The 12,482-nt window shown below is 39.6% G+C and overlaps 1 protein-coding gene across 2 annotated transcripts in view; it reads right to left on the reverse strand.

The window, feature by feature from the left end:
* The window catches only part of GAD1 (glutamate decarboxylase 1 (brain, 67kDa)), a 45,181-nt gene that overhangs the window by 12,565 nt on the left and 20,134 nt on the right, over positions 1-12,482 (reverse strand). Inside the window, exons 7-12 of one of the 2 annotated variants that reach the window (XM_006878852.1) lie at positions 6,701-6,813; positions 5,904-6,019; positions 5,738-5,817; positions 5,458-5,512; positions 3,310-3,426; positions 357-421 (exon numbers count right to left, since the gene is read on the reverse strand). In XM_006878852.1, coding sequence (XP_006878914.1) covers positions 357-421; positions 3,310-3,426; positions 5,458-5,512; positions 5,738-5,817; positions 5,904-6,019; positions 6,701-6,813 — 546 coding nt within the window. Of the gene's footprint in view, positions 1-356; positions 422-3,309; positions 3,427-5,457; positions 5,513-5,737; positions 5,818-5,903; positions 6,020-6,700; positions 6,814-8,030; positions 8,219-12,482 lie in introns of those variants that run through there. The other variant, XM_006878853.1, reaches the window with a different exon arrangement.

A 12,482-nucleotide genomic window follows, 5' to 3' on the forward strand; every position in this document is an offset into this window, starting at 1 on the left:
TGTTGCTATTACCCTGAATAAGTTTTAAAAGATCATCCAGGCTAAAACAGATTAGGAAGAAAGGCATGGCAACCTATTTCCAAAACCTAGCCAGTGAAAACCCGATAGGCCATAGGAGTCAAATTTGCAACTGATAAGCTTTCTTTCTATTGTGGGTGGGGTTACCATGAGTCAGAGATAACAATAACATATAACACATAACAAGAACATGCATACACTACAGTAAATGTTCAACAAAGTACTATTGAAACAGAAATAAGATGGTGGGAATGAGGTTCGTCTGACACTCCATGGCTCTGCATCACAATAACTGAAACATGCTGACCGGAAGGAGGCTGAGCAACTCTAGCCCATACCTTTCTATGCCACTGAGTTTATGGCGGTGCTTCCTGGACATGAGCAGTCCTCCGCCCCAAGCTGCCTGTGAGGACAGAGAAAGAAGAGAAGAGAGGAAAGGGAACACTCAGAATCTAAAACCCGTCACTCCACACCTCTAAGAACCATGTAAGAACGTCAAAGGCACGGTTCCTCCAACAAACGGAACCCGTACGGGCTGTTCCACCAGCGGCATCAGTAACTTCTCATTCTTTGTCATTTCTTTTTCAAACCTTCCTTCCAGGTTAGTGTCAGAGTAGTTACATTGTGATACAGGTATATGAGGTCAGCGCTTGTGGGGACATTACCCAGAGGCCACTCAAAAAGAGTCAGATGAACCCCAGGTAGCTTTGGAACCTATCAAAGGACTAGAGCCTGACAGCTGAACCCTGCGAGAGCTGTTCTTGTTGTTGTTATGTGCCGTCGAGTAGCTTGCGACTCATAGCGACCCTATGTACAACAGCTCTAAATTCTGCTCTGTCCTGTGCCTATCTCATTCAATGTCTCTGACACACTCATCCTGACTGCCCCAGTCACCGAATCAATCCAGCTCCCAGAGAGCCTTCCCCTCCTGTGCCTGCCCTCTACCCTCCCAAGCATGATGTCCTTCTCCAAGGACTGGTCTCTCCTTACAACATGACCAAAGTATGTCAGACGAAGCCTCAGAATCCTTGCCTCCAAGGAGCAGCCCGGTTTAACCCTCTCCAGGCTGAATCTGTTTGTTTTCATAGCAGGTCATGGTACCTTCAACACTCTTCTCCAACACCAAAGCTCAAAAGCATCAATTCTCCTTCTATCCTTCGTGGTCACTGTCCAGCTCTCTGACGCATAACAAGTGATTGCAAAGACCATGGCCTGTATCAGATACACCTTAGTCTCCAGAGACACACCGTTACTCTTCAGTACTTTGGAGAGGTCCCTAAGAGCAGACTTTCCCATCGCAATATGTCTTTTAATTTCCTGGCTGCTGGTGCCAAGAGTGTTGATTGTGGAGCCAAGGAGACTAAAGCTGTGGACAATCTCAATCTCTTCACCATCCATCCTCATGCTGCCAGTTGGTCCAGTGGTAAGAATCTTTGTCTTCTTGACATTGAGCCTCAATCCATATTGAAGGCTGCATGCAGTCCTTGACCCTCAGCAGCAAGCGCATGAGGTCCTGCTCAGTTTCAGCAAGCAGGGTTGTGTCATCTGCATAACGCAGATTGTTGATAGATCTTCCACCAATCTAGACCCCACATTTCTCCTCATAGAGACCAGCCTCCCGGATAATCTGTTCTGCATACAGGTTGAAAAGGTATGGAGACAGGACAAATTTCTGGCGTACGCACTTCCCAATTTTGAACCATGCAGTGTTTCCTTGCTCTGTTCTGACAACTGCCTCTTGGTTCAAGTATAAGTTTCGCATTAGCATGATCAAGTGCTCTGGGATTCCCGTTCTTCTCAGAGTCAGCCACAGTTTGTTATGGTCCACACAGTCAAACGCCTTTGCATAAACAATGAAGCACAGATAGACATTCCTCTGGTACTCCCTGGTTTCAGCCAAGATCCATCTAACATCAGCTACAATATCACTAGTACCACGACCCCTTCTAAACCCAGCCTGGACTTCTGGCAGTTCTCTGTTGATGTGCTGTTCCAGTCGTTTTTTGTAATCTTCAGCAGAATCTTGCTTGCATATGAAATCAACGATATTGTTCTATAGTTTCCACACTCTGTTGGGTCACCTTTCTTTGGAATGGGAACAAATATGGATCTCTTCCAGTCAGTTGGCCTAGTGGTTGTTCTCCAGATTTCTTGACACAACTTGGTGAGCACGTCCAGGGCAGCATCTGTTATCTGAAATATGTCAATTGGTATACCATCTATTCCTGGGGCCTTATTTTTTGCTATTTCCTTCAAAGCAGCTTGAACTTCTTCCTTCTTCACCATAGGCTCTTGCTTATATGTTGTAAATCAGAACCAACTCATAGGTGACCCTCCAGTGGGTTTTCAGAGGCAGTAAATCGATGGGAGGAGACTGCCCATCTTTCTCTCTAGAAGCAGCTTGCGGATTCAAACCACTCATCTTTGGGTTGGCAGTGTAATTCTCTATCTACCTGACCACCAGGACTCCCTTAACTCAAGTAAAATATTTGTAAATCTTCATTCAAATAAAAATAATTTGAGGGGGAAAATTCAAGGTTACATCTCTTTTTTGCTGACACAGTAGCAGTGGGCTTGAGTATGTCAGAAATGATGAGGACAGCATTCGCTAGGACAGGGTTCAGATCTGTTGTTCATGATAGGACAGGGTTCAGACCTGTTGTTTATGATAGGACAGGGTTCAGATCTGTTGTTCATAGGATTGTTATGAGTCATACTCAACTTGATGGCACCTGACAACAATATCATATTGTCTAATTTTTCCTACATGTAAGAGGTAAGCCTTTATACACACACACACAGACACACACAGACACACACACACACACACACACACACACACTTATAGCACCATAGATTTATAGCAACACACACATATATAACACTATAGATGGCCAAACTAAAAGCAGATAGCCAAGTATTCAAGTTCTCAAACGTAAATGCACATTCACTCTCTATGTACATACGTCATTTTATATTTTTTTCACCTTGAAATCTATATTCACTCTTCAGCTGTGGTCAACTGGGAGAATAAAAGATACATTCTAGGTTGAACCACAGAGGACAGCAACTGACCAGAAAGGAACTGAGTGACTCCTCGAGTTTGTGCTAGATCTGTGGTACGTACCAATCATGAATGGTTGGCTGGGGGCCAGAAAAGAGTTGGTGCTAATGTGGTATATGGAGAGAAGGTTGGCTGGGCCACTAATAGAAAGCTTGTGACAAATCATAAAACAGAGCTGCTTCCACCAGCCAAATGGACTGGGCAGCTCTGTGAGTTATAGCACTTACATCAACATGTAGCCAAAGGTTGTATTTCTCACATATATCTGCAATATCCTGTATCGGATCAAAAGCTCCATAAACAGTTGTACCAGCAGTTGCATTGACATACAGAGGAACATATCCCTGTAATGTAAGAAAGACAGGCTGATTAGTCTTCTTTTTTTTTGTTTTGTTTTGGTTTTTATTTATTTATTAATTTTAATAGACATTTACAGAGGTTTTGGATTTTCATTCATTCATTGCCGCACTTTTCTCCCTGCCCACCCCTCCCCAGCAGTTAGCTCCCCTCTCCAAAAAGAAAAAGAAAAAGAAAAAAAAATTCCTTCATTAGTATACAATTCCCCCATCCCTTTTCCCCCACCCCCCACCCTGAGTACACTTCTCTATGCAACCTTAATTCTGAATTCCTGTGATAACCATAATACTCAATCATATATCACCTCTAATCTGTTCTTTCCCTCAACTGTTTCAATACAACATACATAATTTACCCAGTTTTTTTCTGTCATACCCCAACCCTGATGTCAGACCCATTCTACAACAGTGGCACCATGCAGTATTTGTCCCTTTGTGACTGAGATATTTCACTCAGCATAATGTCCTCCAGGGTCACCCATTTTGAACAATATTGCATGAGTTCCTTGTTTTTCAATGTGGTGTAGTATTCCATTGTGTGGATATACCACAGCTTCTCTATCCATTTGTTTGTTGATGGGCCCTTAGGTTGCTTCCAACTCTTTGCTATTGTAAACAAAGCTGCAATAAACATGGGTGTGCATTGATTAGTCTTCTTAACCTCTCTCCTTTGATCATTTCTATATGAAGTAGAAGAACTGCAGTAGCACTTATTTTTTTAATTGGTTTGCTTACAAAGTTTATACACATTGCATTTAACACTATTCTTCATTCACATTGGGTAGCACTTATTGTTAATGCTAATTAACTAAGTTGACATTGCATTAGTTCTGTATCTGGTCGTACTCTTTTGTTAGTTCATGTAACAAATACTAGATGAGTGACTTTAATAATCTGCCAGGTGTTGGGGATACAACAGTGGGAACAACAGATGAAGATTTCTGTTCTCAGGGGGCTTATATTCTTGTGGTGGGAGACAAATAATAAGCAAATTTAAGTAAGCAAAATATATAGTGTGTCTGATAATCTACAGAAGTTCAATAGAAAAAAGAAATAAAAAACCACAAAAAATAAGAAAAAAGAAATAAACAATAAAAAAGAAAAAATAAATCAAGAAACAGTAATATGTCTTCACTATTTTTTTGCAGGCATTTCTGAGTATCTGGGCATTGTTCTTTTTAGAAGCTGTGTTGTTCTAAGTTTATTTATATAGTAACTACACTGAAGCATTGTTTGGTTATTTAAAACAAGTTGATGTGTTACAAAAGCTGAAAAATTCACTAATGGTAACATTTTGACGTGGGAAAAGGGGAATGAGGAAGCAGAGTAATAGAGTTAAGATAGATTAGGGACAGTTTCTAAATCCTAACACTATCTGAAGAGCAGGTACAGCTTTACCCCTTACCAGCCCTCTAGCATCATTTCCATCCATCTCCTCTACAAGGTCCAAGCAAACAAGTACAGTTAGAGGAGATACAGGAACACAACATGGGTACATTGTACAACAATGCGTTTGGTAAATGGCCTGTCAGCTAGCTATCTGGCAGTGACTTGGGGATACATCTGTTCTAGGAGATTTTTTCTGCTGTTTAATAGAATTTGTCAAGGCTGGATTCGCCAAATATCATGGGCCATCTGCCAAGAGCATGGGAAAGCTTTGCTAAGTAGAATCCTAAGCACAAATGATATTTATTAAGGTAAGTAAAAAGCTCAATTAGGCTGTATCTTCATGATGCTCAGAGGATTTATTTAAGAATGTCAAATTATGTAGCAGTGAAGACAAAAGCAAATTACCCAATGGCTGAACTGAAATGCTAAAAAGTGTTATTGTTGGGACACAGATTTAAAGCCAAACCATCTCTCACACACTGGAAATAAGAAAATATTTGAGGATGAATTTTAGAAACACAATGGCATTATCTCTTATAAAAGGTTTTTATTAACTATAGCAGGAAGAAATTATTTTTAAAAATTTTCATTCACTGAAGTTTAAGTTGCACAATAGAGTTAGTTCCATACCTTTTGCTTGGCCTCAAGAATTTTTGCCTCTAAATCAGCTGGAATTATTTTCCCCCTGTAATTATTATCAAAATGGAAGAATCAAAATGACGAATCAATGAGATTGCCCATGAAAAAAACCTTTAGCAGCGCAAAAAACAAATTTAATTGGATATTTTCAACAGACCATTAGCAACTTGGCACACTGTACTGAGCCAGTTCTTAAGCATAATAAAACAAATTTAACAGATGAACACATTTAATACATCAAGAACCTAATATCCGCTTTTCCCCTGCCTACCTTTCATTGCACTTTATCAAAATCACATTGTCAGTTCCAAAGCCAAGTGCAGCTCCAGCCTTCTTTATGGAATAGTGACTCTGTAACAAACAGAGGCTTACGATCAAAAGTTAGATAATCCATTGGAAAAAACCCTGTAATTCATATGCAGAAGCCTCCGACTCACGTGTTCCGAGGTGAAGAGAACCAGTTTGGGCACAGCTGCCATGCCCTTTGTCTTAACTTCTGGGAAGTACTTGTAACGAGCAGCCATGATGCTGTACATGTTGGATATGGCTCCCCCTAGTGTCAAACACAGTGAGAGGTGTTGGGACTACCATCCTTGGTACAAAGAGCAATCTCAAGAGATAAGGGAAGTCAGGAAGGAAAGGGATACTATCCTGTTAGTTTTCCTAGCTTCCCGATTGCTAGAATTTCCCTCGACTCCCCTATCTCAGTGAATACAAATAGCCAGTCTCGTTACTAATGCCTTATAGGCAATTTGGCTGGAAGTGATTCAGGTACTCCAGCGCCCTTTCTGCCCAAAGCCTGGACAGAAATATAAGAGGAGGCAGCGGCGGCGGTGGTTACAAAGGACCGTGAGTTACAACCTTCCCGCTTCTACTTTCTACTCAATCTATTTACTGAACAAAGATGAATCTGTTCCCTGAATCAAATAGACAGAGAAAGAGAGCAATGGGGCCTAGAGAAGGAAATGATTGCATTCCTTGGTTACCTGCCTGGGTCCTGTCCTCCAAGGACAGCCCACGTGAGCTACCGAGTCATTTGGAAGAAATCTAAGGTTATGAAAGTGAAAACAAACTCTCATTTACCTAAATAAAAGCACAAAGAGAACTGAAGTAACTTATGTAGGTACGTCTGGACAACATACACTAAACATGTTGCATCAATTATTTGATTCTTAAACAACCACCTTAATGATTCATATTTGAAGAGCATTGGAGGAGCCAAAGAGAAACGTACCAGGAGAAAAAATCCCATCACCATCTTTACTTGACCATCCAACTATCTCTCTCATCTTCTTAAGAGTTATTTGCTCCATGAGGACAAACACGGGTGCAATTTCATAAGTAAACCTAGAAAGGTTGTGGGGGATGAAAAGAAAAACACAATGAAAAAAAAAAAGATGGCAAACCACTGATTTTGGGAACACAGATGATTAGTGCTTGTATTTGAGTTCTAAATCATGTTCAAAATCATTAAAACAATTAATTCCCTGACAATAAATTATGCCACCAATTAGAAAATGTCAGAAACTTGCCTGAGTTACCAAAAAAAGGTGGCAAAGTCCCTTCTCTGTGATCCTTCAGCAATAAAACAGGTTTTAAACTGGTTCCAGAAATATAGAATGAAGAAAATTACTTTTCTGGGAATCTTTTGCATCTAATATTGCATGATGCAAATACCAATAGGAAAATGCATTCTAATGTCTACATAAAGTTAGATTGCAATTTCTTCACACTTGTAGAGTCTATAAAACCCAGAGCCAAAGTCTAACTTTTAAGAAGAATGTAAATATTTGAGAGCTAACTGTGAAGATAATTGGAAATATTGACCCAGGGTTTAAAAAGCTCAATATAATTGTCTACATGGTTTTCCTTCTAATAATCTCCATGGAAAACTAAGTTTCTATAACTCACTGGAGTCAATATCTGTCAAAAATAATTATAAGTGATGATTTTCTAATTACCAATTATAAATAACAAGAAGACATTCAACTGGCATACACAGCTAACTAACTGTGGGCATCAGATATCCTGGTAGGAACTTTTTGTCTTGTAACCAACTGGTTCAAAAAGAGCAAGACACACTCTTCTGAGAGCAATTGAAAACCTAAACAGAATCTAGTAGTCACTGAAACAAGAATGTGTGACCAAACGTAGGGCCCAAGTGAAATCAAGAAAGGCTCATCCACAGAAAATTAAGCTAGAAAACAAAAAGATCTGTTTATTAAACTCTGAGACTCTTTTTCTTTCTTCTTTTTGCTTAGTCTTGTTAAACACTTCAGTCTGTGGGCTGGACTCAGACCTTCCTCTCTGAAGAAGGATGCCTAGATTGACTCAGCCAAAGTGATAAGGTTATCTTTGGTTAGAATATTTGGGCTAAATGCCAGTGGAATAATGGGAATTCTTGCTGGCTTAGAGATTTAGAAAAGTTATTTGCAAGGATGAGATAATGTTTGTTTCATACAAGACACAGGTGAAGCTACTAATTTTTAATCATGGAGAAAAAGCAATTAATCACGTGGTTGTAGAAGTGGACAAAAAAGTCCTGGAGGATTGCAGGATATGTCTGTTGGCAGAAGAATTTTGTTTCCAAAAAGAATATGTACATTTTCCTTGGAAGATCCCTGGAAACTTAGAAGGAAGACCCTTGGAAATGATTGTTCAATTACCATCACCTCTGGAGGTCACAATCATGCTTTGGTTCTGCTCTGAGCCCCATCACCGTAGCAACCAACACTCCCTCATGTCTGATGGCCTGACAAAGGAAGAAGAAGAGAAGGATTCCTGGTTTAGCCTGTGCTGCTGAGTGTATCAAGAGGCAAGCTTATGATGTGCTTCTATCCATACCCGAACAAATGTATTACCAATGGCTCCACTTGATTTTTTGAAAACATGTTATAATTGCCGGGGGGGGGGACAACCCACAAAAGTTTGACATGGTGATGAGGTCCTGATGGCAATGCATGTGCTAGAATTTCACAATACCAAATAAGAAGGTTCTCTGGGGCTATCACAAGGTAAGAAGGCATTTTAATACCAGAACTTTCTCAACGATTGAATGAATATTGAGCTGAAAGTCAAGCTGGTGTTAGATGGCCAGACAGGGACCATTTGGAAAAGAATAAAGGATGGGACTGAAATCAAGTGATTAATCCAGCCCTGTGCTTCATGATTTGAATTTCAGGCCCCAGGTTGGCATGAGTTCATCTTCCTTCCTAAAGATTATGAGCATGGTCATGACCCTTCAAATTAGGAGGAAGAGTTTAAAGAGTTTAGATCACACTTATCTCTTCTAGTTCTAGTTCTTTATCTATGCTAGATACCCAATTCTGAAACTTTCCTTTGAGTTTTGTTCAACAAATACTTATTGAATTGCCATTTTATGCCAGGTGGAGATATTTAAGACACCAGTTACAACCTTGAGGAGGAATCTTCTTGGTCTTAACTGGATGGATGCTGTTAGGCTGTCTATGCCTACAATTGAAGAGTTAGGTATCCAACAGCTAACACTGGCTGATCCTTGGTTATGATCTTAGTCCTGGAAGCTGGCAAATTGTCCATGGCTGTTGATTCTAAGCCAAGCATGACAAATGAGATGTTCTTGAAACTTCTTTGAACCCTTCTTGCTATGGTGGGCTATGTTTACCATCAGGGAGTCGTCTACACCACTGCCTAATCAAAGGTCTAAAGATTACCCAGAGACTCAGTTTTTAACTTTTCTAGGCTTATATACCCCTTTTGGAATTTGCGGAAAGCTATCAGCACATAGCTTTCTTCTCCAAGAAGCAACTGAGAATAGGTACATCATTTTGCATACAATTATAGGAGGTTGTCCTCTTGCAATCTAGACCACAAGTTGCGAACCCCTTCCTTAAATGGCAGATGAAAACAGAGGAACGCAAAAGATCAGAGGTCAAATATGGATTCCTAAGGGGCTGGTTACGTGCCAAAGTCAGAGGACAAGATTATATTTTGGAATTGCAGAACCATAAACTTAACCTACAAAAAGACCTAGGTTGACGCATGAGAATATGGGATTGGAAGTAAGGTTTTGGAACAGTAGGATGGTGGCATTCATGGAGGAAAAAAAGGAGAGTTCTGAGTCCTTTGATATTCTGAGTAGGGCAGTGAGTCAGCCCTTTTCAGTTGTCCAACTCACCTTCCCAGTGGTGTTCACTCAGAACAAAGACAAATTGATTGTCAGGAAGCTGCAGTGCTCTTGGAGCACAGTTGCTGGTTGCTACCCAGTATCAGTTTCCCCTTCCTTCTTTAATAGCAGACCCAAATTTTATTTAAGGCTCCAATTTATCTGAATCAAAGACTATATTTTCCCAGCTTTCCTATTCAGCCATGGTACTAACTGTGGCTAAAGAGATACTATGGGAAACTGAAGGATTTCTGAGAAGCAGGAGTGTGTTCCCTTCTGGCCCTTCCTTCAGGGCTTGTTTCACTCCTGCTTGCCTCCTTCCCTCCTTCCTGAGTTCTGGGATAGATATATGAAGGCTAGAACTTTCACAGCCAGATCGGATCATAGGAATCTTTAAGGATAAGAGATAGCACAACATGGAATCAGAAAGGGGAGGAACCTGGATTCTTGGCAACTGGCAAACTGGAAATACTTTAATCAGAGAAAGAAAGAATCTTCTGTGTAGACTATCTTGACACTTCCTTTTGACTTTTCTTCTTCACCAGCATGGCAGGCAGTCTATCCTTACCCTAGAGGATAACACATTTATGGACCACTTAGTGAACATTTTCTCGTGTCTAGAGATGATAAGTGATAGGAAAAGAGATGAGAGGAAGGGACTTTGAACAATGACAGTGAGCTGTCCTCCCGGCATGTATGTGCTGCAACCTGCAGATGGTAGACAGTTAAGACTTGCAGCGAGTCTTCAGACACTGGAGCATGAGTATGATGATCTCTCATTTTTTCTGATGAGGAATCTGAGGTCCAGAGAAATTCAGTGATGGAAGATCTCAATATATGTTTCAGAATCAGAATTCCCAAGCTTTTCACTTCACAGCTACTTTTCTATGACAAATGAGAACTGCTTGCTTCCAGTTCTTTTCTAACAACCTGCCTAGAGTGTAATATGACTGACAAGCCCCATAGAAAACTTTTCCTGTGTAATTTCTTCAAAAATAAAGCACTAAAACCCTAACCTCATAACACAAGAGCTGTGACAGATCCTGCCATTAATAGTATGTATTGTCAGGAAGGGCAGGGTGCTCTTACAGTTGGGCACTGCTCAACCTGCCCAAATGTGTTTGGTAGCCCTGTTTTGAAAGGTAATTGCTGCACATTCAAGAGGTTACTACACGTTTGGGAAATTTTCTTTGGATCTTCGCTAGGCCCTTGCTTCAAAGACCTCAAATCCGTATGTATAGGCAGCTATAAAATGAAGACCATAAATAGTCTTGCTATTCTAACAGTCTGACCTTACCCTTGAAATGTAAAATTCAGATCTTAGACAGTTCTTTTTAAATAGACTTTAGTAGGATTATTGTTGTTACTCTCTATTACCAGTGCCATCAAAATTCAATCATGATATCACACCCCCAAAACATGACTGTATCACCAATTAAATCCTCCCTGCGAAAGATCCTGTTCTTATTTTATTTCTTGGACTTACTGTGAACACTGTTTCCCGCTGGGGAAGGAACTGTCACAGGAGAACAAATTCCTGCATAAGCTCCTGACAGTGCTGCCACATTTCATGATCTTCCAGAGAAACTGGCTAGATAATACTTATTACTTCTTCAGACAATGCTAGAATGGACAGAAACTATTTCACTATTTTAAATAACCTTCTTTATCGATCTGCTGGAATCGGATCATATTTTATAAACATTCACTGTTCTGTTCAGCTGCAATTATATGTGTCATTTAGCTGAACTGGCCTTGACCTCAGATGGCTGGGACATATTTCAGTGCTTCATGGCTCAACTGAGGCAAGAGAAGAGGAAATGACTTTGATTTTATAAACACATACAAAAGGGAAAACTTGTGAGATCCTTCTAGTTGAAGAAAAGTCTTTTAGGAGAGTATTGGGTTATAAATGGTTCAAAGGAGTGAGTTCCTTTTATTTAATTTGAGATTGGCTATATATATAAAGGAATAGCAGCTAAGAGGCCTCCACAATACATATTTAAAAGCAATTGGTGAATTCAAGGGCTATGTTAACATGAGGCCTTAATGTATATATTATACTTTTTATGCTTTTTCTCATTCATTTTCCAAATGGTTGAGTCTTTAAAAACTGTACTTTCTAATTAAAATTGCTCCTTGGTGTTAGATGCTATAATTAAGCATTAGTGATTTTTTCTTCTCAAGTTATAATTAGTGTATTACAATGTCTGTGTTTTCTATACATTTTAATTGCACAAATCTTAATACAGTAAAGACCACAAAGGAGAGCTTTTTTGTTCAAGAAAAACACAAAAGCAATTGCATCTCCAACCTCACTTCCTCTTTGCTTTCCAGAAGCATACTGATCCAGTATGAATGCTCTGTGAAGTTAACCATGCCTTAAAGCAGGGAGGCGTGAAAACGCATTTTCATTTTCAATCAGTTTAATCTCTTATGCCTTTTAACACTAAAGCCTTTGTTTGTCACATTCACTTTTAAAAATTTGCCTCTGTTGCTTTAAATTAGCAAGCAAAGCAGAAATATTTTAATTATTAGAAACTATTCTTAATGAGGCTAAACAGAGACGCAGCACTTAACCGTTTTAGAACACATGCAATCAATACATAATTTTAAAATGTCCTTTAGGTTTTATGGATGGGATTAATTTGTTCCAGGATATCTTACACACTAATAACGTGCCATTTTGTAGTAAAATTAAAATGAATTTTTCATTTTTAAATAACAGAATGTTTCAGCTAAATTCACTTTTCTGACTTATTAGAAATAATCCCTGGATTATGAATTTTGACTTGCAAACAATCTGTAGTTGCCAGGTTGCCTATTAAACATTAAAAAGTCAAATAATGGCTCATAATAGCAAACAGGTGCT

The sequence above is a fragment of the Elephantulus edwardii genome, unplaced genomic scaffold, assembly GCF_000299155.1.
Source record: "Elephantulus edwardii isolate Elephantulus edwardi_28Jun2011 unplaced genomic scaffold, EleEdw1.0 scaffold00001, whole genome shotgun sequence".
NCBI classification, from domain to species: domain Eukaryota; kingdom Metazoa; phylum Chordata; class Mammalia; order Macroscelidea; family Macroscelididae; genus Elephantulus; species Elephantulus edwardii.